The sequence below is a fragment of the Mesoplodon densirostris genome, chromosome 19 (genome assembly GCF_025265405.1).
Source record: "Mesoplodon densirostris isolate mMesDen1 chromosome 19, mMesDen1 primary haplotype, whole genome shotgun sequence".
In the NCBI taxonomy this organism is placed as follows: Eukaryota; Metazoa; Chordata; class Mammalia; order Artiodactyla; family Ziphiidae; genus Mesoplodon; species Mesoplodon densirostris.
Genome location: NC_082679.1, coordinates 15,909,207 through 15,935,163, shown reverse-complemented (window position 1 = coordinate 15,935,163; position 25,957 = coordinate 15,909,207). Strand labels below are relative to the sequence as shown.

General features: G+C 46.8%; 1 protein-coding gene across 5 annotated transcripts in view; it reads left to right on the top strand.

Moving 5' to 3' along the window:
- Nucleotides 1–25,957, top strand: part of WDR62 (WD repeat domain 62) — a 49,776-nt gene that overhangs the window by 4,714 nt on the left and 19,105 nt on the right. For all 5 annotated transcript variants that reach the window (XM_060084798.1, XM_060084796.1, XM_060084795.1 and 2 more), the window contains exons 3-13: nt 78–140; nt 4,318–4,375; nt 4,607–4,777; nt 5,867–6,004; nt 6,420–6,602; nt 7,967–8,127; nt 9,567–9,756; nt 20,323–20,460; nt 22,080–22,258; nt 23,838–23,929; nt 25,484–25,609. In XM_060084798.1, the coding sequence (XP_059940781.1) occupies nt 78–140; nt 4,318–4,375; nt 4,607–4,777; nt 5,867–6,004; nt 6,420–6,602; nt 7,967–8,127; nt 9,567–9,756; nt 20,323–20,460; nt 22,080–22,258; nt 23,838–23,929; nt 25,484–25,609 (1,499 nt within the window). The remainder of the gene's footprint in view (nt 1–77; nt 141–4,317; nt 4,376–4,606; nt 4,778–5,866; nt 6,005–6,419; nt 6,603–7,966; nt 8,128–9,566; nt 9,757–20,322; nt 20,461–22,079; nt 22,259–23,837; nt 23,930–25,483; nt 25,610–25,957) is intronic.

The following is a 25,957-nucleotide window of genomic DNA, read 5'->3' as shown; positions in this document are numbered from 1 at the left end:
TCTTGTGTTGGGAACAGAATCATCCCTGGACCCCAATACTCCCCTTAGTTTGGGCACATTTTTCTCTTTCTCGCCAGCTGTGTGGTGGTGATTTTGAACCCCAAGGAGAACAAGCAGCAGCACATTTTTAATACAGCCAGGTAAGCTGGGACCCGGGCATGGGGTAGGGGTGGGACCAGGGTCCTGGCACATCCCTCCTTCCCCACACTGCCTGGAAGTGCTTGTGGGTGGGTGACTCATTCATTCACCTGGCGGTTCAGTGACATTCACCAAGGGTCTGCTCAGTGCTAGGTACTGTTCCAGGTGTTGGGGACATGGAAGTTAACAAAAGAGACGAGAATCTGCTCTCGTAGAGCTAACAGCTTGGGTGGTGGGGGGAGGGACAGACTAAACTAGTTGGCAATTCCTAGCTGACCATGAGACCATGACTGTTGCTATGGAGGAAATGACGGGGATGTGTTAGGGCAGGTTCGCAGGCAAAGGACTCTCTCAGAGTCTTATCAGAGCCTCCCTGAGGCTGAGAGCTGAAGAAAGTGAGGGGGTGACCCATGTGAAGGTGTGGGGACAGCAAGAGCAAAGGACCTGCAGTGGTTAAGAATTTCAGCATGTTTGAGGAGCAGTCAGGGTTCCATGGGTGAGGGGGCGGTGAGGCTGGAACCAGCAGAAGCCACATCACAGGGGCCTTGGGAGGGGTTGGCTCTCATGCTGATTGCAAAGAAAAGCCACTAGAGGGCATTTGCAGGCCAAGGGTATACTTCACGCACCCCAGCCCTCCAGTACACTCTATCTCCCTTCCTTGCTTTACTTTTTTCCACAAAATGCACTCCTTTTTGATATGCTGTCTAATTTCCTCAGCGATGATATTTACTGTCTTTTCACAGTGTGAGCTCTCTGAGGGCAGGGACTTTCTCTTAGTTAATTTCTGTGTCCCTATACCTGGGGTCAGTGTCTAGCACATTGATAACACTTATCGTTTCCTGAATGAATGAGTGTGATTTGGGTTTTAGAAAGATCCCTCCAGCTGCCAGTTTACTGAGGAAGACCCTTGGCTTTGAGCAGGCCCAAGATGATGCCCGGGTCTGCCTTGGGGCTGATTGAACACTGTGCCATCCTGGGGCTTTGGTCCCAATCGGGTTGTGACTTGGGAGGCACCTCACTGCAACTTTTTATTCCACAAATACTGCACAAATAACTCAAGCTTAGCTCCTTTGGCCGGGCTCTCCAGGTGGACGGATAAGTTGTGGGTTTTCTTCTTCCCTCACGATCCTTAAGGCAAGGTCCCTAAGATACGGTTTGGTAGATACAGATTCCCTCTCAGAAGGGGCTTCTTGGACCCTTGACTCTGACTGTGGGTTCTGTCACTGGTGGTGAGGGCAGAGATGGGTTCCAATCCAGACTTAAGTGTTTATTCACTGTGTGATCTCAGGTGAAATACTTCTTGTCAATAATCACAAACTAGGGGCCCACAGACTTGTCTGACAGTATGTTTTAAATATCGGACTTATTGACAACATTTAAAGTTTTCTACACAAAAATCCAGATGCCCTCTCGTTTTAGAAATGTGAGAGATTCAGATCTCTGGGGCCCACATTCCCCTATGGCAGGGATGGGCTGGAGTTTGGTGGCATTTGTCAGAATGCCCCTTGCCCAATTCTTCTCATCCTCCCTGTTGCCTCCCTGAGTCCTGTAGGCGGTAGAGTAGGTAACCTTGATCCGAAGCAGATAGCATAGAAGTATCCACTATCAGTCACAGATGGGTCTGTCTTAGGAGGCAGTGTGGCCAGAGTGGAGGTGTTCATTGTGGCTGCGTTTCAGAGTCACCTGATCCCAGGCTTCACCCCCAGAGAAGGCTGAATCAGTTAGTCTGGAGTAAGACCTAAGCACTGCCAATTTTTAAACTTTTTATATTGAAATAATTTCAGACCTTCAAGAATAGTACAAAGAGCACCTGTACACCTTTCACCCATATTTCCCAAATGCTAACATTTTACCACATTTGCTTTATCATTCTCTGTCTATGGGAATTCCCTGGCAGTCCAGTGGTTAGGACTCCATCCTTTCACTGCCAAGGGCCCAGGTTCGATCCCTGGTTGGGGAACTAAGATCTCGCAAGCTGCACTGTGCGGCACCCCCCCCAAAAAAAGTATCATTCTCTGATTCTCTGTCTATATACATAGTAATTTTTTTCTGAACCATCTGAAAGTAAGTTGCATACCTGATACCCCTGTACCTCTAAATACTTAAGTGTGAATTTACTGCAAAAAAAAAAAAAGTATGACCTTTCAAAACCGCAAAAGATTGAGCAAAGTCAGGAAATTAAAAGTGGTACATCACTACCATCTGCTCCTCATTCAGCCTTCACCATTTGTCCCAAGAACGTCCTTTACAGCAAAAAGGATTCTGTCCAGAATCACGCATTGCCTTCAGTTGTCTCTTCAGTCTCCTTCAATCTAAAGAGGTTTCCTCTATCTTTTCTTGACTTTCATGACCTTGACACCTTTGAGGATTGCAGGCCAGGTGTTGTGTAGAATGTCCCAGCGTTTGGGTTTGTGTGCAGTTTCCTCATAGATGAGTTAGGTTCTCCAGGACCACCTCCGAAGGCATGCTGCATTCACCTCAGCGCGTTCCGTCAGGAGGTGCGTGATATCGTTCTCTCCTGTGGCTCGTGGTGATCACCTTGATCCCTTGGTTAAGGTGGTGTCTACCAGGTTTCTCCGCTGGGAAGCCTCCCTTTTCCCCTTTGTGATGAGTGAGTATCTTGAGGGGAGCTTCTCTGAAACTATGCAGATACTACCCTGTTCCTTACCAAACTTTTACTCACTAGTTTTAGCATGGCTTTGATAGTTTGCAAAAGCTCCCTGGGGAATTCTCATGTGCTCTGTCTGATTAGGTAACCTTGGCACGACTTCCTTGTGTTGAGGTCTCCTCATCTCAAAACTGGCTAGGAAGGGTCTTGACTGCACCGAGTGTGCGTGAGGAATCGGAGTAGTGGGGCCCATTTGGCAGAGGGCCAGGCGCAGGCTCAGGCGTGCAGTAGGCTAGGGGCAGCTGCAGATGGCAGACCCGCCCTCTTCCCCACCCCCAACAGGCATGGCTTAAAAGGCAAGGGCGTGCTCTTCCTGCACAGACAAAACCAGGAAGTAGGCACTTAGGGGGCTGGTGTCTCTGCCAGCATCAGGAGCCCCACTCCTTCTGTCTTTCTGTTCACCATGTTTATTGGGAGGCTTAAGATCACCTCCTGGCCCAAGGTGAAATTCTGGTTTTCATGTGGGAGCAAGTGGGGAGCAGGGCAAAGAGTTCCCTTTGAGAAGCTTTTCTGGAAGTCCCACACAACACTTCAGCTTACCTCTCATTGGCCAGACTGCGTCATGTAGCTGTGCCTGTGTGGCTGCAGGAGAGGTGAGGAGATGTACTCCTGCTGGGGCCGTTGCCATCCCCATGAAAACTGGGCTTCCCTTCGTGAGGAAAGAGAGGCGAGTGGATATTGGATGGGCAGCACACCTTGGCTGTTACCTTAAGGAGCAGTGGAAGCTGCAGAGGGTTGAGTTGATGAAGATAAATGTTCTATGAGATTTTCAGTGACTGACTTAGAGGCCTCGACTTAGTTATCTGCACAGCAGTTTACTCATTCGAGGTGGACAATTACTAGACTGCTAAGGAACAGAGGTAAAAACAGGATTAAAAGAGAGAGAGGAGAGAAAAATCAGCACAGTCAGCGAACAGTGAAACTTGCTGCCACAAAACATGCAAACTAGACTGATCATTCAGGGCTCCTGCAGGCTAGCTGGGAGTGTCGAAGAGAAATGTGTTGGTTATTTACGGGTTTTCCAGGACGCCTTCAGTGTTTAGCAGTGGAGCACAGGCTGCAGGCTGTCTCAGTGTGATGTCTGCCAGGATCTTCCATCAGTACCACCTGCATAGTTAGGCCAGATCTGTACCATTTCCTGCATCTGAATTTCTCAGGGTTACAGGGTGGATGGGGTCTTAGGGAGCCCACCCTGTCAGAGGGAGAGGGAAGGAGGGTTTCCATACAGTATCCACCCCATCAGGGTTTGGGGTTTGGGGGAGGAAGGGGCCTTTGCTTTTACAAAACCCCATTTCCCTGTGCCGCTGCCCCCGCTTCTTCCAGCAGCAGGGCACCCACTGGGTGCTGTGCTGGGCAAGGATGTAGCAGTGGCTCTCGGGGAGCTGCAGGCGCTCACCTCTCCCAGCCTCTTGGGAGTGAGGAGTGGGCCGAGTGCTGTGAGCACAGCCAGGCTGGGGTCTGGCTGCCCACCCTCAGTGGAATCAGTGATCAACCCCTTTCCTTGCCCCCAGGAAGTCTCTGAGTGCCCTGGCCTTCTCTCCTGATGGAAAGTACATAGTGACGGGGGAGGTGAGTTGTGATCATGACTGAGTGGGTGGGGAGGGCCTTGCGGCCATCCCTTCCAGGAGGCCTGAGGAATCCCTGGAATAGCTCCTTCCTGGGCTAGAAAAGCCCCGTGACAGATGAGGGAGGTAGCTTTTGGGCGCACCCTGGGGCAATGCCAACTTCAGCCCTGAAAGCCCCTCAAGCCCCACCTGGGTGCAGAACCGGGCAGCAGTAAATGGCCCCAATCTTCCCCAGAACGGGCACAGGCCCGCTGTGCGCATCTGGGACGTGGAAGAGAAGAGTCAGGTGGCGGAGATGCTGGGCCACAAGTACGGTGTGGCCTGTGTGGCCTTCTCCCCCAGTATGAAGCACATTGTGTCCATGGGCTACCAGCACGACATGGTACTCAACGTCTGGGACTGGAAGGTAAGAGCTGACTGGTGGGCGTGTGACAAGGCAGCCAGCTGCCAGAACACCCTGAGTCTTGGGCATTGGGAGAACTAAATGAGGTAACTTGGTAAAGTGTTTAACCAGCAAATATTTATTGAGCATCTACTACGTGCCAATCCCGGTTCTGGGCACCTGTTGCAGGGCACGTGACAAGCTGTCAACCCAGGGAACATATAATTCTTTTTTTTCTTTTTTTGCACGGTACGCGGGCCTCTCACTGCTGTGGCCTCTCCCGTTGCGGAGCACAGGCTCCGGACGTGCAGGCTCAGCGGCCACGGCTTACGGGCCCAGCCGCTCCGCGGCATGTGGGATCTTCCCAGACCGGGGCACGAACCCGTGTCCCCTGCATCGGCAGGCGGACTCTCAACCACTGCGCCACCAGGGAAGCCCTATAATTCTTTTTATATTGACCAGCTGTGACCTTGAGCAAGGGACCTAACCTCTCTGTGAGTCTTGTTTCCTCATCTGTAAAATGGGTATAATAGTATCCACTTTGTTGAGTTGTGAGAATTCAGTGAGTTGATATGTGCTGGAAGGCTGGACTTTGGAACAGCCTGGGGAGGACTTGGAGTCGGGAGAAGTGGGTATCAAGTCCTGCCTCTGTTCATGACCTGCTGTGTGACCTTGAGCATGTGACAGCCCCCTCTGACCATGACAGGGTGGTGGGGAGATGCACCTCCCTTGTAGGACTGCTGAGGGGATTCCACGAGTTATCCTGTGAAGGGCTCAGCAGGGCCCAGAGTAAGAGCCCAATATCTGGCAGCGTGGCTCGTGTTGTCCTTACCTTCCAGCTGTGGCTGTCCTCAACACCATGTGTGGGCTGCAGGGCTTGGACTCTTGAGGAGAGCTCTGAAACTTACCCTCACGTGGGAACCTTTCCAGGCCTCAGTCTCCTCTGTGTTGGGAATGATAAGAGTGTCACACGTAGGTTTCCCCAAAAAGGAGGGCCCAAGGAAAACAGACTTGGAGCAGGGGAGGGTGGAGAGACACAGGGCTGAGGGCAAAGGCTCAAAGAGTCTGATGAGGTGGGTGCTGGCGTGAACTTCTCTGCACCGATTCTTCCAGAAAGACATCGTGGTGGCCTCCAACAAGGTATCGTGCAGGGTCATCGCCCTCTCCTTCTCAGAGGACAGCAGCTATTTTGTCACTGTTGGGAACCGGCATGTGCGGTTCTGGTTCTTGGAAGTCTCCACTGAAGCAAAGGTCAGTTCCTGTCCCTGCCACGTCATCCGGGCCCAGGGGAGGAGCTGTCAGGGGCAGCAGGGACTCCTGGTTCTACCTGAGATTCAGGGGCAGTGGTCTCAGAGGCTGTCTAGCCTCTCAGGGGTCTGCCTTCTGCTTCTGGGCCTGCTCTCCAGGTGCTGACTGACTGGTAGGCCCTGCTGGGTAACCTCCCCTGCTGGACCCCGGGGCCAGACTTCACCCCTGGCCTGCGGCCTCCAGCCACTCTGCCTGGAAGTGTGTGTTCTCTTTGTTCTTCCCTTCTCCATTCGGAGGAGTTCCTGAGAGTTCTCCTGTTCAGCCGTGTCGTATCCACTGGTCATGAGAGGCCCGCCGTGACCTTGCTGGGGGCTAGGCCATGTGGACAGTGTCTCACCGTGCCCTGCTCTGCCTCCAGGTGACGGGCACAGTGCCCCTCGTGGGGCGCTCAGGCATCCTGGGTGAGCTGCACAACAACGTCTTCTGTGGTGTGGCGTGTGGCCGGGGCCAGATGACAGGCAGTACCTTCTGTGTGTCCTACTCGGGCCTCCTCTGCCAGTTCAACGAGAAGAGGGTGCTGGAGAAGTGGATCAACCTAAAGGTACCTCAGCCTCCCTCTCTGCTGTCAGTGAGGGAAACACTCCCCATGACATGTGTCTCCAGGGACACTCAGCAGTGCCCCTCCATGATAGTTGGTCACACCAGCTCTGGGTCTGACTTCTTGTTCTGCTTGTACAACTCTGGGAGAGTGGCTTTCCCTCTCTGAGCCTCACTCTTCTCATCTGTAAAATGGAACTACTGCTGCCTACCTCACTGAGTTGACAGGGGAGTCATGCGAGATAATATGTGTAAGGCACTTAGCACAGTGCCTGGTTCCCCTATAATGGGGGTCAGGGTTACAATTGCTTTCCCATCACCATTTGACCCAGTTCACGTTCCTTTTCTTCACTGGGCACTCTTGGCTGGTGGGAGGACCGCTCTTTTTTTCTTTTTTAATCTAAGGTATCATTGACATAATAATTTTTATATTACTTTTATAGTTAAAGACTATATAAAATACATAAATTTTAAACTAAAAGGTGATATATCAATAAATTACAGAACCACTTTTCTTCAGGATCTGAGGGTCTGAATCCAAGCTGTCTTCCTGTCCTGGGATTGGATGCCTGTTTGGCTGTTAGCAGGAGCATCACAGTTTTCCTCCTTGTCCTATTCCTGCTCTTATGACTCCCCTCTGGAGCTCAGCTTTAGGGTTAATGGCATGGCAAGAGGTGTGTGGAAGAATTCCGAGCTTTATCTGTCTTTCCTTGTTGGTTAAACATCATTTATTTCTCTCATTTGAATCCTCTTGTTAGAACTCATGCAGCTTTTAAGCAAGTCAGAAGCTTTGGATAGATAGATGTTTAGCCCCTGAGCAAGTGTCTTAAATGACCCATAAACTTAGTCCCTCTAGGTTTGGAAAAACTCCTCTAAGCTCTATCCAGAGGTCTGGCAGTTCCTGCCCCTTCTGTCTGCATGCCCTGGCAGAAGAGACAGTCCTTCCTGTATATAATAACTTTTTCCTATGTTGCTTTAAAGTATAATCTCTATGAAGGTATTTTTAAGCAATAAGGAATAAAGCCTAAAATTTAATTTAAGCCTAAAATTCAACGTTGCTACTGCAAGCGACCTATCTGAAGTCACAGTCGGCTGAGGAGATATTTTCCACACACAGCTGAGTTCCTCTATGACAATGATAACTCTGTCCCAATTTGTGCCTCTGTCTGCCGGCTGCCCCCTTTCCTTCAATAGTGACTGAGCACTATATCCTGATTTCAAACATCTTAACATTTGCAAAAATGAGCTTCTTAGATCCCAAAGCTGTAAGGCTTTTCTGGAGGCCCAAGGCTGTTCTGTCAGCCCCCGTATCCCTGAACTGGGCCACACAAAACACTAAGTCCACTTGGGTCCCCTTTGCCCCCCCAGGTCTCGCTGTCTTCCTGCCTCTGTGTCAGCCAGGAGCTCATCTTCTGCGGCTGCACAGATGGGATAGTCCGCATATTCCAAGCCCACAGCCTGCAATACCTCGCCAACCTGCCCAAGCCGCACTACCTTGGAGTGGATGTGGCCCAGGGCCTGGAGCCCAGGTACTGCCTGGCATGAGGAGGGAGAGGGGCCTACCTAGAGTCTGTCTGCTGGTATCCATCCATGCTTCCAGATCCATCTACCTACTGGCCAGCCTTGGGCTGGAAGCAGGATACAGGCTGTAAGGAGGCAGGAGGATCTCGTGAAGTCTGCAGTCTAGTGAAGGTGCTGGATGATAAATGAGCGCATAAACAAGATCATTTCAGATAGTCGTAAATGCTTTGGTGAAATAAAGCAGGGACTCAAGAAGAAGAGCGTCTCGGGGTGGGGCTGTTGACTGGGTGGCCAGGGGAGGCCTCTCTGGTGAGAACAAGCCAGGTGTGTGGAGAGCTGGGTCCTGACAGCAAATGCAGAGGCCTTAAGGGGACAGCACACTGGGCTCGGTGTGTCACAGGAACGGCTGGGGGCTGTGTGGCTGGAGCCCAGTGTGCTGGGGGGAGGGTGGTAGGGGACAGGTGCGAGCATTGATGGAAGCTGCTGAGAGGAGCTTGGAGCCTATTCTGAGGTCACTGGGCAGCCACTGGGACCTCAGGCACTGGTGTTACTTGGTCAGGCCTTGAGTAGTAGCTCCTCTGGCTGCCATGTTGAGAGTGGGTGGAGGGGCTGAGCTGTAGTGTATCTTCCCTTTTGTTGTAAGTCTGTTTTGTGGGGGTAGGGGGGCTACCTAGCCAGAAGGTTTTGGGTGCCTGGGGTTGCCTCTTTGTAGATTGCTGGACACTACCTCCTGGGTGTGCCTTTTCTAAGGGAGCGTGTGGAGGGGCTTGCTGGATGTCGCAAAGGAAAGAGAAGGTGGGTGAGCAACCCACAGACAGTAGTGTGTTGTAGTGGCCGGGGTGCCCAGCTCTGCCACCTTTTCTGCTGTGTACTGTGTGGCCTCGGGCAGGTCGCTGTATCAACCAGTGCTTCCGTTTCCTCGTCTGTAAAATATAGTACCTACCTCTCATGGAGATTGTGGGAATTCAGCACAGCTAAAGCTCTTGGCTCGGCACACAGTAAGTGCTCAGGCAACTGTAGCCTTGGTAGGAAGGCCCCAAGCCAGGGGACAGCTCACCAGCCCCCTTACACAGGGGGTTTTGATCATGTATTTGTGAGGCTGAGAGAGAGAAGGCCTGATCTCTGTGCCCATTATCCTATGCTCAGAGAGAGAGGATGGAGCTTGGGCCGAGTGAAAAGAGGGGAGAGAAATGTTAACAGGAGTCGAAGATTCAAGCACTCTTAGGGGCCAGGCAGAAGCTTCCAGTTCACAGTCTCTGTATTAGAAGCAAAGCAAAGAAAGAAGGTGGAGGAGTGAGAAGTGGAGTTGGAATAGGAGAGATGGGTCACCACAAAGGTCATAAGGGATGGCATTGCCAGACAGGAGGCAGCTCAGGCCTCACCAGAGGCAGCTGTTACCACTCACAGTGACGTGGATGGTCATTGATGACTCACGTGGCCTTGTCAGCTTCCTTTTCCACAGGAAGGCAGAAGCCATCTACCCAGATACAGTGGCGCTGATCTTCGACCCCGTCCACCAGTGGCTGTCCTGTGTGTATAAGGACCACAGCATCTACATCTGGGATGTCAAAGACATCAACAAAGTAGGCAAGGTGTGGTCAGAGCTCTTCCACAGCTCCTACGTCTGGAACGTGGAGGTGAGCCCCTCTCTCCCTCCCCCTCCCCCTGCTTAGACCCCAGCTGGGGCTCAGCTGAGGAAGCTTCTGCAGAGTTTGGGGAACCCGTTCAGCCATACCTGCAAAAGATACTCATGGACCCCTACTATGTGCCAGGTGCTGTTCTGGGTGCTGGGGACACAGCTGGGCAGGAAACTGACACAAGTCCTGATCTCCTGGAGCTCATATCCGGGTGGTAGAGTAAACCTGTAAACACATCAATATGGAACATGCCAAGTACAATACTTCTCTGAAGAAAAACAAAGCCGCCTAGGGGAAAGGGGGTTCAAGAGTGCTATTCTAGAAAGGAGAGTGGTCAGGGCAAGCCTCTCTGAAGATGTGACATTCGAGTGGAGGACCTGCAGGAAGTCAGGGGTGAGGCACGCCACCATTGTGGGTACGGCAAGTGCAAAGGTCCTGCAGCAGCAGCGTGTGTACCTCAGGGAGCTCTCTGTCGAGGGCGTTTACGTTTCATGGCTTTTTTTGTTTGTTTTTATTGATTGATTGATTGATTGATTGATTGATTGGCTGTGTTGGGTCTCCATGGCTGCGCGCGGGCTTTCTCTAGTTGCAGCGAGTGGAGGCTACTGTTTGTTGCGGTGCGCAGGCTTCTCATTGCGGTGGCTTCTCTTGTTGCGGAGCACGGGCTCTAGGCGCACAGGCTTCAGTAGTTGTGGCGTGTGGGCTCAATAGTTGTGGCGCATGGGCTTAGTTGCTCCATGGCATGTGGGGTCTTCCCGGACCAGGGATAGAACCTGTGTCCCCTGCATTGGCAGGTGGATTCTTAACCACTGTGCCACCAGGGAAGCCCTTTTTTATTTAAGTGTTGAAGAAGTCTTTATTTTCTGAGAATGAATCTCTGCGGATTTTTCATTCTGAAGCTGTTCTAAGTATAATACTTCCTGCAGATAAGACTTGTAGGTAAGATAAGGTAGAGAAAGAATTGTAGTCTGCTTTTTTTTATTTCCCGAAAATTTCTTATTACTAGGAATCTTTGTTCTAGAGAAATTATGTTTTCAGTGGCCCAGTTCAGGACTGTGAGAAATAACTTTATCCTTTTGAATAGGCATTATTCAGCCCTTTGCTTGAATACATCTCTCTTCATGGATCTGACATTTCTGTTGATAGCACTTTTCTCACTTAACAAGAATGTTTTTTAAATAACTTTCAAAATTTATATATAAATATATTCTCCTTAAAAAAAGGTGAGATATTACAGATCAAGCTAAAGTCTTTTTTGATCACCTCCCCACCCCCGACTCTTGCTGTCTCTCTCACCCTCACTCTTGTTATCAGTCTATTATGTGTTTTTTTTTTTTTTTTTTTTTTTTTTTTTGCACTACGCGGGCCTCTCACTGTTGTGGCCTCTCCCGTTGTGGAGCACAGGCTCCGGACGTGCAGGCTCAGCGGCCATGGCTCACGGGACCAGCCGCTCCGCGGCATGTGGGATCCTCCCAGACCGGGGCACGAACCAGTGTCCCCTGCATTGGCAGGTGGACTCTCAACCACTGCGCCACCAGGGAAGCCCTAGTATGTGTTTTGGTTTTTTTTTTTTCCAATTCATTTTCTTTGCATCTGCTGGTTATTTATATATATATTCTCAACAGAAATATCTGTGGATAGATCTTTTTATCAGTTCTGGAAAGTTCTCAGCCAATATGGATTTAAGAGCTGCCTCTACCCCACTCTCTCTTTCTCTGTTACTCTAATGTGCTGTCTTTCTCTATCCTTTATATTTTTTTTTCAATAAAACAGATCTAGAAAACCACACAAAAGAAATGTGCAGTTGATTGATTATTATTGTTAACAGCTGTTGACACTCGATGCCTAGATCCCTTTATTCATTGGGGGTTGCAATATGGTGATATTCTAATTCTATCGTTTCTTTTTATTAGTTGGACTGCTTATGTGAAGAGAAACTTCCCCTCATCTACCATTTGGTCCCCCAGTGGTACACTTCCTATAGGAAAGGCAGGATAAATGCTTGATTCTTTCCCTTTAATTACCAGTTTTCAAGATAATGAATTGGTTCCTTGTCCTCTAAAGGTAACTAGTTGTTTTTATTTAACATCATTATAAATTCATATATTTAAATATATTGGATATGTTTTAATTGACTGCAATTATTAACATTATTGGAGCTCAAATTGTCCCATCTTTGGCCAGTGGAAGCCTCTTCAGGTTGGCTCCTGAGTCCTTTGGACATGATGCCAGTAGTCTTTAATTAGCTACCTTGCTAATGACAAGGGATGACAAGGTGTTCTAGCCTCATCTTGTGCATTTCCTGCCCCAAACCTGGAATCAGCCATTTCTTGAAGAAGCCCTGTTTTTTGTTTTGTTTTGTTTTGTTTTTTCACTTTGAATTGGTATATCAAAGTCACAGTCTGGGTGCTAGGGATGCTTATAGTTGTTGGATTGATCCTTCCAGAATCCTAGTTCTCAAAGACATAGGGGGATGATGGAATTAGAATATCCCCAGTTAGTCATTTCCTTGTTCCCACATTATAATACAACAGCCTAAGAATGATAATTCAATTCTGAAAACAGTTAAAACAATTTTTTTGCAAATGTTCTCCCCATTCTCCCCTAATTTTTAGATTAATTATTCTGTATCTATATGATCTGATCATATAGCCATTATATACTATATTCTCTCCCTTTTGACCCCATTTATTTGAGGGGAGTATAAGTGTACATATGTATTACGGTAAAATATACATAACATAAAACTTACCACTTAAATCTTTTTTTTTTTTTTTTTTTTTTTTTTTTCGGTACACGGGCCTCTCACTGCCGTGGCCTCTCCCATTGTGGAGCACAGGCTCCGGATGCGCAGACTCAGCGGCCATGGCTCAGGGGCCCAGCCGCTCCGCGGCATGTGGGATCCTCCCAGATCGGGTCACGAACCCGTGTCCCCTGCATCGGCAGGCGGACTCTCAACCACTGCGCCACCAGGGAAGCCCCCACTTAAATCATTTTAAATATACAATTCAGTGTTATTTAGGACATTCACAGTGTTGTACAACCATCACTACTGTCTAGTTCTGGAACTTTCTCGTCACCCCAAAAGGAAACTCTGTACCCATTAAGCAATCACGTTCCATTCCTACTCTTCCCAGCTCATAGCAACAGCTAATCTGCTTTCTGTTGCTATGGGTTTGCCTGTTCTGAATGTTTCATATAAATGGAATCACAGAATATGTGGACTTCGTGTCTGACATCTTTCATTTAACAATGTTTTCAAGGTTCATCTATGTTGTAGCATGTTTCAGTACTTTATTCCCTTTTAAGGTTGAATAATACTATTCCATTGTATGGATAATACATTTTGTTATGCATTTATCAGTTCATGGACATTTGAGTTGTTTCTTTTTGGTTTATTCCCTATTCATAATAGCCAAAATAACCTTGTGGCTATTGTGAAGAGTGCTATTGTGTAAAAGCTTTGTTTGAACACCTGTTTTCACTTCTTTCGGGTGTATACCCAGCAGTGGAATTACTGATCATGTGGTAATTCTATGTTTAAGTTTTTGAAGAACCACCACCGGACTTTTCCATGGCAGCAGCATCATTTTACTTTCCCACCAGCAATGTATGAGAGTTCCAATTTCTCCACATCCTTGCCAGCACTGGTTATTGTTCTGTTTGGTTTTTTAAAAATTATAGCTATCTTAGTATTTGCAAGGTATTGTGGTTTTGACTTGTATTTCCCTAATGATTAATAATTTTGAGCCTCTTTTCATGTGCCTGTTGGTCATTTGTATATCCTCTTTGGAGAAATGTCTATTCAAGATTTTTGCCTATTTCTTTTTTTTTTAATTAATTTTTTAAAATTTATTTTTGACTGCATTGGATCTTCGCTGCTGTGCATGGGCTTTCTCTAGCTGTGGCAAGCGGGAGCTACTCTTCATTGCGATGTGTCGGCTTCTCTTTGTGGTGGCTTCTCTTGTTGTGGAGCACGGACTCTAGGCGCATGGACTTTAGTAGTTGCAGCACACAGGCTCAATAGTTGTGGCATGCGGGCCCTAGAGAGCACGGGCTTCAGTAGTTGCAGCGCGTGGGCTCAGTAGTTGTGGCTCATGGGCTCTAGAGCGCAGGCTAAGTAGTTGTGGCGCATGGGCTTAGTTGCTCCACGGCCCGTGGGATCTTCCCAGACCAGGGATTGAACCCGTGTCCCCTGCATTGGCAGGAGGATTCTTTTTTTTTTTTTTTTGCGGTACGCGGGCCTCTCACTGTTGTGGCCTCTCCCGTTGCGGAGCACAGGCTCCGTATGCGCAGGCTTAGCGGCCATGGCTCACAGGCCCAGCAGCTCTGCAGCATGTGGGATCTTCCCGGACCGGGGCACGAACCCATGTCCCCTGCATCGGCAGGCGGACTCTGAACCACTGTGCCACCAGGGAAGCCCAACAGGCGGATTCTTAACCACTGCGCCACCAGGGAATTCCTGCCTGTTTTGGGGTTTTTTTTTTTTAACATCTTTATTGGAATATAGTTGCTTTACAGTGTTGTGTTAGTTTCTGCTGTATAACAAAGTGAATCAGCAATATGTATACATATATCCCCTCCCTATTTCTTAATTGGGCTTTCTTTTTGCTTTTGAGTTGTAAGAGTTCTTTATATATCCTGGATACTAGACCCTTAACAGGTATATAAATTGCAAATATTTTCTTCCATTTTTTTTTAGAAGTTTTATAGTTTTGTTTAATTTAATTTATTTATTTGTTTGTTTATTTATGGCTGTGTTGGGTCTTCTTCGCTGTGTGCCAGCTCTCTCCAGTTGCGTCGAGCAGGGGCCACTCTTCGCTGCAGTGCAGAGGCCTCTCATCGTGATGGCCTCCCCTGTTGTGGAGCACAGGCTCCAGGCACACGGGCTTCAGCAGTTGTGGCACACGGGCTCAGCCACTCCACAGCATGTGGAATCCTCCCTGACCAGGGCTCAAACCCGTGTCCCCTGCATTGGCAGGCGGATTCTCAACCACTGCGCCACCAGGGAAGCCCTTCTTCCATTCTTTATGTCGTCTTTTCACTTTCTGGATAGTGTCCTTTGATGAACAAAGGGTTTTAATTTTGGTGAAGTCCAGTTTCTCTATTTTTTGTTTTGTTGCTTGTGTCTTTGGTGTCATATCTAAAAAACCACTGCCAAATTCCTAGTCATGAAGATTTGCTCCTATGTTTTCTTCTAAGAGTTTTATTGTTTTAGCTCTTCCACTTAGGTATTTGATCTCTTTAGAGTTAATTTTTGTATATGGTGAAGTAAGGGTCCAAATTCATTATTTTGCATGTGGATGGATAATCCCAGCACCACTTGTTGAGCAGACTGTTCTTTCCTCCTTGGGTGATCTTGGCACACTTGTTGAAAATCAACTGGCCATAGATGTATGGGTTTAATTTGGGATTCTCAATTTTATTCTACTGATATATATCTATCTTTATGCCAGTACCACATTGCTTTGATTACTATAGTTTTGTAGTGATTTGGTTTGACTATTTGGGGATCCTGTGCAATTCTATATGAATTTTAGGGTCAGCTTTTCCATTTCTGCAAAAAAGACTGTTTATGTCCATTGTAATCTTTATAATTTCCTTTCTTCTGCTAGCTTTTGGTTTAGTTTGCTCTTCTTTTTCTAGTTCCTTAAGGTGAGAAGTTAATTGATTTGAGATCTTCTTTTTTTGTAGGCATGTACAACTGTAAATTTCCCTCTGAGCATTGCTTTTGCTGCATCCCATAAGCTTTGGTATATTGTGTTTTCATTTTCATTGGCCTCAAAGTATTTTCTAATTTCTCTTTTGATTTCTACTTTGACCCATTGGTTATGTAAGGGTGTGTTAATATCCACGTTTGTTAATTCTCCATATTTCCTCTGTTATTCACTTGTAATTTCGTTCCGCTGTGGTTGGAGAAGATTGTTTATATGATTAAAGTCTTTTAAGTTTATTGAGACTTACGTTGTGGCCTATATGTGGTCTATTCTGGAGAATGTTCCATGTTCATTTGAGAAAAATGTGTTTTGCTGTTATTGGGTGTTCTTTATCTCTCTAGATCTATCTTTTTATTTTTTTGAGCTGAAGCAGTCATTCATTTTATTTATTTATTTATTTATTATTTGGCTGTGTGGGGTCCTAGTTGCAGCACGTGGGATCTTTCATTGAAGCGCGTGGGCTCTTTGTTGTGGTACGCAGGCTTCTCTCTTGTGCACGGGCTCAGTAGTTGTAGCATGTGGGCTCTCTAGGTGTGGCACATGGGCTCAGTAGTTGTGATATGTGGGCTCTCTAGTTGTGGCGTGTGGGCTCTCTAGTTGTGGTGCACAGGCTCTAGAGCACGCGGACTTAGTTGCCCCATGGCATGTGGGATCTTAGTTCCCCGACCAGGGATCGAACCCACGTCCCCTGCATTGGAAGGTGGATTCTTAACCCCTGGACCACCAGGAAAGTCCCCTAGATCTATCTTTTATTGAAAATGGAATATTGAAGTCCCCAACTATTATTGTAGAACTGTATATTTCCTCCTTCAGTTCTTTCAACTTTTTCTTCATATATTTTGGGTCTCTGTGTTAGTTGTATGTTTATATTTGTTATATCTTCTTTATAATTGACCCTTTTTTGTCACTTGTAATAATTTTTTACTTAAAGTCTATTTTGTCTGGCATTACTATAGACATGCAAAGCTCCCTTTTGGTTACTATTTGTATGGAATATCTTTCCATACCTTCACTTTCAACCTGTATGTATTTTTGGATATAAAGTGAATCTCTTGTGGACAACATATAGTTGGATTTTTTTTTAATGCATGCTGCCATTTATTTCCTTTTGATTGAAGAGTTTAATCCATTTACATGTAAATCAGTTGTTCATAAAGTAGGTCTTACTCTTGCCACTTTGCTATTTGCTTTCTATATGATATCTTTAATGTTTCTTAATTCTTTTATCACTACCTTCTTTTGTGTTTAATTGATTTTTTGTAATGTTCCATTTTGATTTCCTTCTCATTTCCTCTTCTGTATATTTTAAAGTTATTTCCTTACTGGAGGGTTACAAGTGACATCTTAAATTATTAACAAACTAGTTTGAAGTAATACCAATTTAGCTTCAGTAGTATACAAACACTCTGCTCCTTATATACCTCTGTCCCTCCCCCTCTATGTTGTTATTGTCACAAATTATGTCTTTATACACTGTATTCTCATTAACACTGATTTTAAATTATTGTCTTATGCCTTTGTCTTTTAAATCATATAGAAAAAAAGAGGAGTTACAAACCAAAAATACAATAATACTGGCTTTTATATTTATTTATACAGTTACCTTTACCAGTGTTCATCATTTCTTCATGTGACTTCAGGTTCCTGTCTCATGTCCTTTCACTTAACCCTGAAGGACTCTCTTTAGCATTTCTTGTAGAGCAGGTCTACTGGCCACAAATTCCCTCAACTTTTGTTATATGTGAAGTCTCCCAATTTCCCCATTTTTAAATTTTTATTTAATTTATTTATTTGGCCACACCATGCCACATGTGGGATCTTAGTTCCCTGATCAGGGATCAAACCCACACTCCCTGCATTGGAAATACAGAGCCTTAACCACTGGACCGCCAGGGAAGTCCCCAGTTTCTCCATTTTCAAAGGATGGTTTTGCTTGGTATAGAATTCTTGGTTGACAATTTTTTCTTTATAGTACTTTATTTATTTATTTATTTATTTATTTTTTGCGGTATGCAGGCCTCTCACTGTTGTGGCCTCTCCTGTTGCGGAGCACAGGCTCCGGAAACGCAGGCTCAGCGGCCATGGCTCACAGGCCCAGCCGCTCCGCGGCATGTGGGATCTTCCTGGACCGGGGCACGAACCCGCGTCCCCTGCATTGGCAGGCGGAATCTCAACCACCGCGCCACCAGGGAAGCCCTATAGTACTTTAAATGTGTAGTCTCACTGCCTTCTGGTTTCCATGATTTCTGATGAGAAATCAACTGTTAATTTTATTGAGGATCCTTTCTATGGGATAAATCACTTGTCTCATGTTGCTTTTAAGATTTTCTCTTTTGGATTTGGCTTTCAGTACTTTGTGGTATGTCTTGATGTGGATTTCTTTTAGTTTGTTTATCCTACTTGGAGTTTTTAAGCTTCTTTAATGTATTGATTCTTTTATCAAATTTGAAGTTTTTGGCTATTATTTTTTTAAAATATTTTTTATGCCCTTTTCCTGTTCTCCTTTCTTTCTGGTACTTCTGTAATGTATACGTTGGTATTCTCCATGGTGTTCCATAAATCCCTTGGACTTTATTTATTTTTCTTTATACTTTTTTCTTTCTGATCCTTAGGCTAGGTAATTTCAATTGACCTACTTTCAGGTTTAGTGATTCTTTTCTTTGCCTGTCAAATTTGCTGTTGAACCCTAGTGAATTTTTTATTTATTTATTTTAAAGGGATACCATATATATAGGCATACCACATGTTTATTTATTTATTTATTTATGGCTGTGTTGGGTCTTCATTGCTGTGCATGGGCTTTCTCTAGTTGTGTCGACTGGGCGCTACTCTTCGTTGCGGTGAGCAGGCTTCTCATTGCGGTGGCTTCTCGTTGCAGAGCACGGGCTCTAGGCACATGGGCTTCAGTAGCTGCAGCACATGAGCTCAGTAGTTGCAGCATACGGGCTCAGTAGTTGTGGCTCGCAGGCTCTAAAGCACAGGCTAAGTAGTTGTGACGTGTGGGCTTAGCTGCTCTGTGGCATGTGGGATCTTCCTGGACCAGGGATCGAACTGCATTGGCAGGTGGATTCTTAACCACTGCGCCACCAGGAAAGCCCCTTGGTATTGGTTTTTATAGTAGATGTTTTTTTTCTTTTTTTTTTGTGGCTGTGCCGTGTGGCTTCTGGTATGCTTTTTTTCTTTTCCTTTTATTTTTTTTTTAATTGAAATATAGTTGATATACAGTTTTGTACACTTTTCCTTTTATTTTAAAGAGTAACTTTGTTTGGGGCTTGCTTGGCATGGGTCCCTTTTTTGTTGTTCATTTTTAAGTGATACTGGTTTTTCTGCATTTTTAGAAGTTGGTGTGGTTCAGGGCAGCTAACTTGCCAAGAAAGAACTCCCTTTTCTAATGCTTTTTATGTTTCAAAATATGGCAGCTTGCTTTCTGATATTTCCTTGTTATGTTCCTATTTATATGTTATGTCCTTACTTTTTTTTTTTTTTTTTTTTCTTTTTTTTTGCGGTATGCGGGCCTCTCACTGTTGTGGCCTCCCCCGTTGCGGAGCACAGGCTCCGGATGCGCAGGCCCAGCGGCCATGGCTCACGGGCCCAGCCGCTCCGCGGCATATGGGATCCTCCCAGACCGGGGCACGAACCCGTATCCCCTGCATCGGCAGGCGGACTCTTAACCACTGCGCCACCAGGGAGGCCCATGTCCTTACTTTTATCTGTACTTCTTTACTTTGTCTCTCTTGTCCCTATCCTGATCAATTTTGTTTCCATTCCCAGCAGTTTCTCCTCAGTATAGGCCTTTGTCCTGAAAGGAGCCCTGGCAGGTTAGTTTTGAGAGCTCACCAGGCCTTGATTTCTCCAGCCCCTTCAGGCCTTACTGCCGAGCCCTGCACTCAACCACTATTGGAGTGGATGACCCCCCACCCCCACCCTGCCAAGCTCAACTACTGTTCCGTTTGGCCAGTTGTGCTTTCCAGTGAATACCTGCTGGCTACTTTGAGGTTAGAATACCTCATTGCTCCTCTCTGCTTTCTCCCATATACGTGTTGAGAACATGTAGGTCTTATGACTGGAGGTAATTTGTTCCTACCTGCTTGTATTTGGGGAGTTATGAGAATATCTTGTTCACCTACTTTTGGTACAGATCTTGTCCATGGGGTTTTGGTTTTGCTTTCAGGTTTCTCTTTTTCACGTGGGAACTTTGGATTAAAACTCTATGATGCCGCTGTCATCGTCTTCTCAGAGTCCAGGCATCCATAGTTTGAAATTTCTTTATGTGTTATCTCTTTGTCTCTCTGAGTTGCATTCTGAATAACGTCTTTAGTTCTGTCTTTCAATTTAGTTAATTTTCTTTTCAACTGAGTCAAATCTTTGGTTTTTAATGTTTTATTTTTCATTTCTAGAAGTAGTTCTATTTTGTTCCTTTTCAGCTCTGCATGGGTGTTCTTTATAGTTTCTGGTTGGCTACTCATTTAATCTTGTCAAAGTTCTTTTATTTCTTTAAACATAGTAAGCGTAGTTATTTTATAGTCTTAGATAATTCCAGTATTTGAAGCTAGACTCTGTTGTTTCTGCTGCTTCTTGCTCGTGGTATCTTGTTTCCTTTTGTGCTTAGTGATTTGCGCTACCCATTTTCCTTAGAAATTTATTTGTGGGGATGTTTTATGGACTGGACTGAAGATGGGGCATGGTAATATATGGTAGCATTTTGTGTCTTTTTTTTCCTGCAAGGCATTACACTAAGGCTGTTTATCTGCAACTTACTTTTTTTTTCACCATGCAATAGTATATCATAGTGCTGTCATTGAAGTGGTTGTAATGAATCGCCCTTTGCCTTGTTCTCTGGGGACTGTAGGTGTATCCTGAGTTTGAAGATCAGAGAGCTTGTCTGCCGTCAGGATCTTTTCTGACTTGTTCCTCAGACAATACCATCCGCTTCTGGAACATGGACGGCAGCCCTGACTCTCACTGGCAGAAGAACATCTTCAGTAATGTAAGGGGCTTCATTGTGAACCATCTTTTAGGAGGAACAAAGCCTACCTGAATCTAGGGTAGGGCGGTAGGAGGGAGTTTTGTGGAACCTCAGTGTTAAGCTTCACTAGGGACAGGAACCAGGAACCAAGGCTGGTCACTCTCTGTCTCCTATCTCATTTCTCTCTCTCTCCTTCTCTTTCTAGGTGACATCGTCTTTCCTCTCTGCTTTTTTTTTTTTTTTTCTTTTTTTAATATTTATTTATTTTTTTATTTTATTTTTAGCTGTGTCGGGTCTTGGTTGTGGTCCTCTCTGCTTTTCTTTACTACTCAGCTCCTGCTGTCTAGGTGTGTGTGGACACAGCCACTCCAGGCAACCCGACATACTCAACAAAGAAGAAATTGCTCCCTGTGTCTTGAGTTAGAACTCCCTGGGAGAGCACCTGATGGGCCAAGCCAGGCAGGGGCGTCTCCCGTCTAGCTAGCTGCCACGCAGTGAAGCCTGAGGTGGAGGTGCTGGCAGGATCCCAAAGAGAGCCATGATGAGAGGCTGGGGAGAAACACTTTACTGAAGAAATGGTTGGTGTTGCTAGGTCAGTGAGGGAGCTTCTCTGAGGAGCTGAGGCCTGAATCATGCATTCACTGATTCTACAGATAGTTATTAAGGTCAGTGCTAGGTGCTGTGCTGCATGCTGGGGACACATCAGTGACTAAGACAGGCCCTTCTCCTGCCCCCGTGACACCTACAGTCTAGTAGGGGGAGGCAGCCAGCCAATAACTGCACAAATTATGATATAATCACAAGCATAATAAGCACCATGAAAGAAAGTTGTAAGGTATGAGTAAGATATATCTGAAATCAGTCATCTAATTTTATCTGTGGCATTAGGGGCAGCCTCCTGGAGGAGGAGTTAACTGAGATATGGAGGATTGGGAGGAGTAAAGAGGGGAGGGGAGAGTGTTCCACACCAAGGGACAAAGGCCTTATGGCTGGAAAGAGCTTGATGAGTTGGAAAACCCAAAAGAGGTTAGTGTGGCTGGAACAAAAAAGGCTCTTAATGCAGGGTGTGTATAGCAAATGCTCCTTTACGACTCCCCTCACCAGCGCCCCACGTCCCCCTGCCATACTACCATCTTCTCTTCTGCATCTGTGATAACCGTGTTATATTTGGTTGCACACAATAGAAAAACCCAAAGCGAGGTAAAAGTTTTTCTGACTTGTAAAAATAGTCTGGAGGTAACTAGTCCAGGCTGTTTTGGCAGCTCTAGGAAGCCCTTAGAGACCCAAGAGCCGTCCAGCTTTCCACTCTGCCCATTTTGAAGGAGTGGCCCTTGTCATCGTGGTCCAGGATGGCTGCTGGTGCTCCAGTCATCACATCCAAGTTCCAGGCAGCAGGATAGTGGGAAAGAAGCAGAAGAGCTTTCACTTGCTTTACACCTCATTGATCAGAATTTATTGACACAGCTTCATCTAGATGCAAGGGACTCTGGGAAACATAGTTATTATTCTGAGTGGTGAAGCTCCCAGGTCAGAATTGGAATTCTGTTACTAATGAAGAATGGGAGACTATCAGGAGGAAAACTTGCAGAGGTGCTCCAGAGCTTCTCATAGCACTGACCTAAGTCCTTTCCCGCTTGCAGACCCTGCTGAAGGTTGTGTATGTGGAGAATGACATCCAGCACCTGCAGAACATGTCACACTTCCCAGACCGGGGGAGTGAGAATGGGATGCCTGTGGACATGAAAGCTGGGGTACGAGTCATGCAGGTCAGTCCTGACGGCCAACACTTGGCTTCAGGCGACCGAAGTGGAAATCTGAGGCAAGTGGGCCCTGGCGTTGTCTAGTGTACATCTTCCAGCTTGGGCTCAGGTACTAAGGGCAGTGGGGAGGAGCCCTCGCCTTGGCACCTCCAGCTGCCTGTTGGGAATGAGGGACTGTGAGTAGCAATCTGGTAGCCAGCCACCCCTGGGAACATAAGCTGAGAAAGGGCTTCCAGAAGGGCTAGCTCAGGGTAGATCAGGGTAGCTACCGGGGCCTCAGCAGCTGGGCCATGTGAACTCTGCCTGCAGGGTGGACAGGCAGACTTGCATGACTCTCGGGCATGGTGATACTTCTCAGCCACATGGTACCACTCCGTCAGAGAAGATGCCAGCTGGAGCTTGGCATTTCTGGTGGCCCTGAGAGAGGGACCAGAGGATGGGACATCTGAGGGCTCGGGCTGTTTACCACCCTGCAGAGGTTTTTCAAGATGTGACAGGCCCAATAGGTGCTGACAGAATATGAGCCCTGTCACAGGGATCAGGTTTAAGGTGGCGAATGACAGCTGTGACCACCTGGGTAGTGGAGCTGTTGCGGAATGGGAGGGACTGGGGCACTGGAGAGCGTGTGCCCCATAACGGGGCAGCCACCACGCAGCACTGGTAGTATAGGCTCCAAGTTGTCATACCTTCCCATTGTCTAAGAAGAACATAAAGTGCAGATTTTTTCTGTGAAATTCCATGGTTTTTAAATGTTGGCGACTGTTCTGATGTCAGTCACTGCCTGAGGCAAACTGAACGTGTCAGGGGGCTGCTCCCGTTGACAGCACTCGGCTGTGAGTGGTGAAAACAGTAAGAAGAGGTAACATGGGCATAGCGATCTTCCCCCAGGCTGGCCCCCGGCCTGAGTACCATGGGTATTGACTGATTTAATCCTCTCACCGACCCTCTGGCGTAGGTGCTGTTATTCACTCCACTTTCAGATGGGTTCACTGAGGGAAGAGAGGCCAACTGGCTTGGCTAAGGTCACACGGGTAGAGAGTGGAGGAGCTGGAATAACTGTTTCTTATTTCAGTCCTGGATGACCTGTTGTCTGATTTCATTTGGCAAGAATGTGAGGGAAGTCTGGATCTGAGACTCTTTAAGAATGAGAGGGAGTTCCCTGGGGGTCCAGTGGTTAGGACTCCACGCTTTCACTGCTGAGGGCCTGGGTTCAGTTCCTAGTCAGGGCACTAGGATCCTGCAAGCCACACAGTGCAACCAGAAAAAAGAAAAAAAAGAGAATGAGAGATTGAAATCAAATATTCCCACCCGTGGGTCCTATCCTTGAGTATGACCTCTGACCCCAGCCCCAGGGATCACCTCTGGTATATCCTTACCCTAACCTTTGTTCCCCCAGAAGACCATCCTAGGTGTTACCCATGGAACCACAAGGGGCGGGGTGCCCACTGAGGTTCTCACAGGCTTGGCAGGTTTTTAGATGAGAAACAGCTTGGGCACCTGTAGACTACCTGGCCAGGGTAGGGTGTCCTCCACGTCACCTACCTGGCTGCTCTGCCCTTTTTTAGTAGTGGCAGAGTACCTGGAGCTGAGGGGTGGGGGCGCCAGGCAGGGTACAGCAGGCAGTGTGTTATCTCTCAGGATCCACGAGCTGCACTTCATGGACGAGCTGGTCAAGGTGGAGGCCCATGATGCTGAGGTGCTGTGCCTGGAGTACTCCAAGCCTGAGACAGGTGAGCCCATGGCAGGGGAGCAGCCTGCCTGGCAGAGCCACAGGGAGGAGTAGTTGGTGTCTGGTGGGACCATGAATGACAGGGCAAGACTCGACTTGTTTACCCTGGTCCCCAGTGCCCCGAACAGAGCTCAGGCTAAAGAGGTGAAGGTTGAATGAGTGAATATATGAATGAGCTCCTCCTCTGCTGGAGAAGATAAAGATAGATCAATAGTCAAACATATGCTTTTGAAAAAGTTTGATGCTTACAGAAAAATTGCAAGAATATTATGAATACCTGTAACCTCTTCACCCAAGCTCCCCAAGTTTTTTCTTTTAAATCCTGTCTGACCTGTGACAGAATTATCTGCTTCCCCTCTTTCCATTTCTATGTATTTGCACACCTGTGTATATATACACTTGTAATAAAATAATAGCATGTGTATTATTATTATTAAAGCATGTATATTATTATTATTATTATTATTATTATTATTATTATTTGCTGAACTACTTGAGAGTAAGTTGCAGGCATGCTGCGCTTTCACCCTTAAATGCTTCTGTGAGCATTTCCTAGGAATGGGGACATCTATTTACATGACCACAGTGCACTTATCAAATGTGCATCTTATCAAATCTGTCATCTATCTTGGGTTCTCATTCACATTTTGCCAGTTGTCCCAATGCTGTCCTTTATAGCACCTTTGTTTTTCCAGTCCAGGTTCACATTTCAGTTGTTGTGGCTCTTTTGTCACCTTTGTTTTGGAATATTTCCACGGCCTTATTTAATTTGTCTTTATGACTTTGGTTTTCTGCAGAATATAGATCAGTCATTTTATAGAATTTCCTTCAATTGGGGTTTGTTGTTCTCCTCATGATTTGATTCGGATGATACATTTTTGGCAGGAATATATTGTAGGTGGAGTTATGTCCTGACAATGTTAATGTTCTTTCCCATGCTCTTCCTTCTCCCACACCCTCTGCCCCGCCAAATTTTCTTTAAATTTCTTTTCATTCAGTACACCTCTCCTGAGGTCCCCTCCACCTCAGGTCATGTGTTAGGCCTCAGACATAGCAGGTGCCCAGGCTAGGCACTGTCTGAGGGGGCCAGCACGAAGGTCCAGTGGCTGAAGGAAGGGTGGCAGCATGTGGTCAGTAGGGCCTAGATGAGGCTCGTGTAGCCAGAGCTCAGAGAGTGAGGGGCCAGTGTCTTGGGGAGGCTGAGAAGTTGGCGGGCCTCACGTGGCTGCCAAGTAGCTGGACTTGGTAGGGAGGAATGCTGGGCTCTGCTGGAATGTCTGGTGTGGGCACAAGTGGAGGAGTGTCCACGTGTACATCAAGATTCATCCTGCAGGAACTGGTGGCAAGGGATGTGAAATGCCAGGGTTTGGGGCTCTGGGGAAAGACTGCACAGAGTGGGGGAGTGGCCCCTTTCTGGGTTTGTGGCAAGTTGACTGCAGTTAAGAAACCGAAGACTCCTTCTTCAAGGCCAGGAAAGCTCGGTCACACTGCTGTCTGGGAGGCCAAGCCATCAAGCAGCCTCCCAGAAACCCAGTGGAACCCTTTGCATCCACAGGGTTGACCTTGCTGGCCTCAGCCAGTCGGGACCGACTGATCCACGTGCTGAACGTGGAGAAGAACTACAGCCTGGAGCAGACCCTGGATGACCATTCCTCCTCCATCACAGCCATCAAGTTTGCTGGTGAGCCCTTTCTTTCTGCGTCCTGCGCCTCATTAGATGGGCTCCTTTGACTGCACGTAACAGCAAAAGCCCCCTTTAGCTTAGAGAAAAAAGGGAGAGGCAAGCTCTGGATTCAGGCACAGCTGGATCCAAAGATTGAATTTTTATTTATTTATTTAAAAATTTTTTTTGAGACTAATTTTTTTTTTTAATGCTTTTGGAATATGGTCTATTTTGGCTGCTCCACGTGGCATGCAGGATCTTAGTTCCTGGACCAGGGATTGAACCCCTGCAGTGGAAGCACAGAGTCTTAACCGCTGGACCACTAGGGAAGTCCCCAAAGGTTGAAGTTTTTAAAGTTACCTGGAC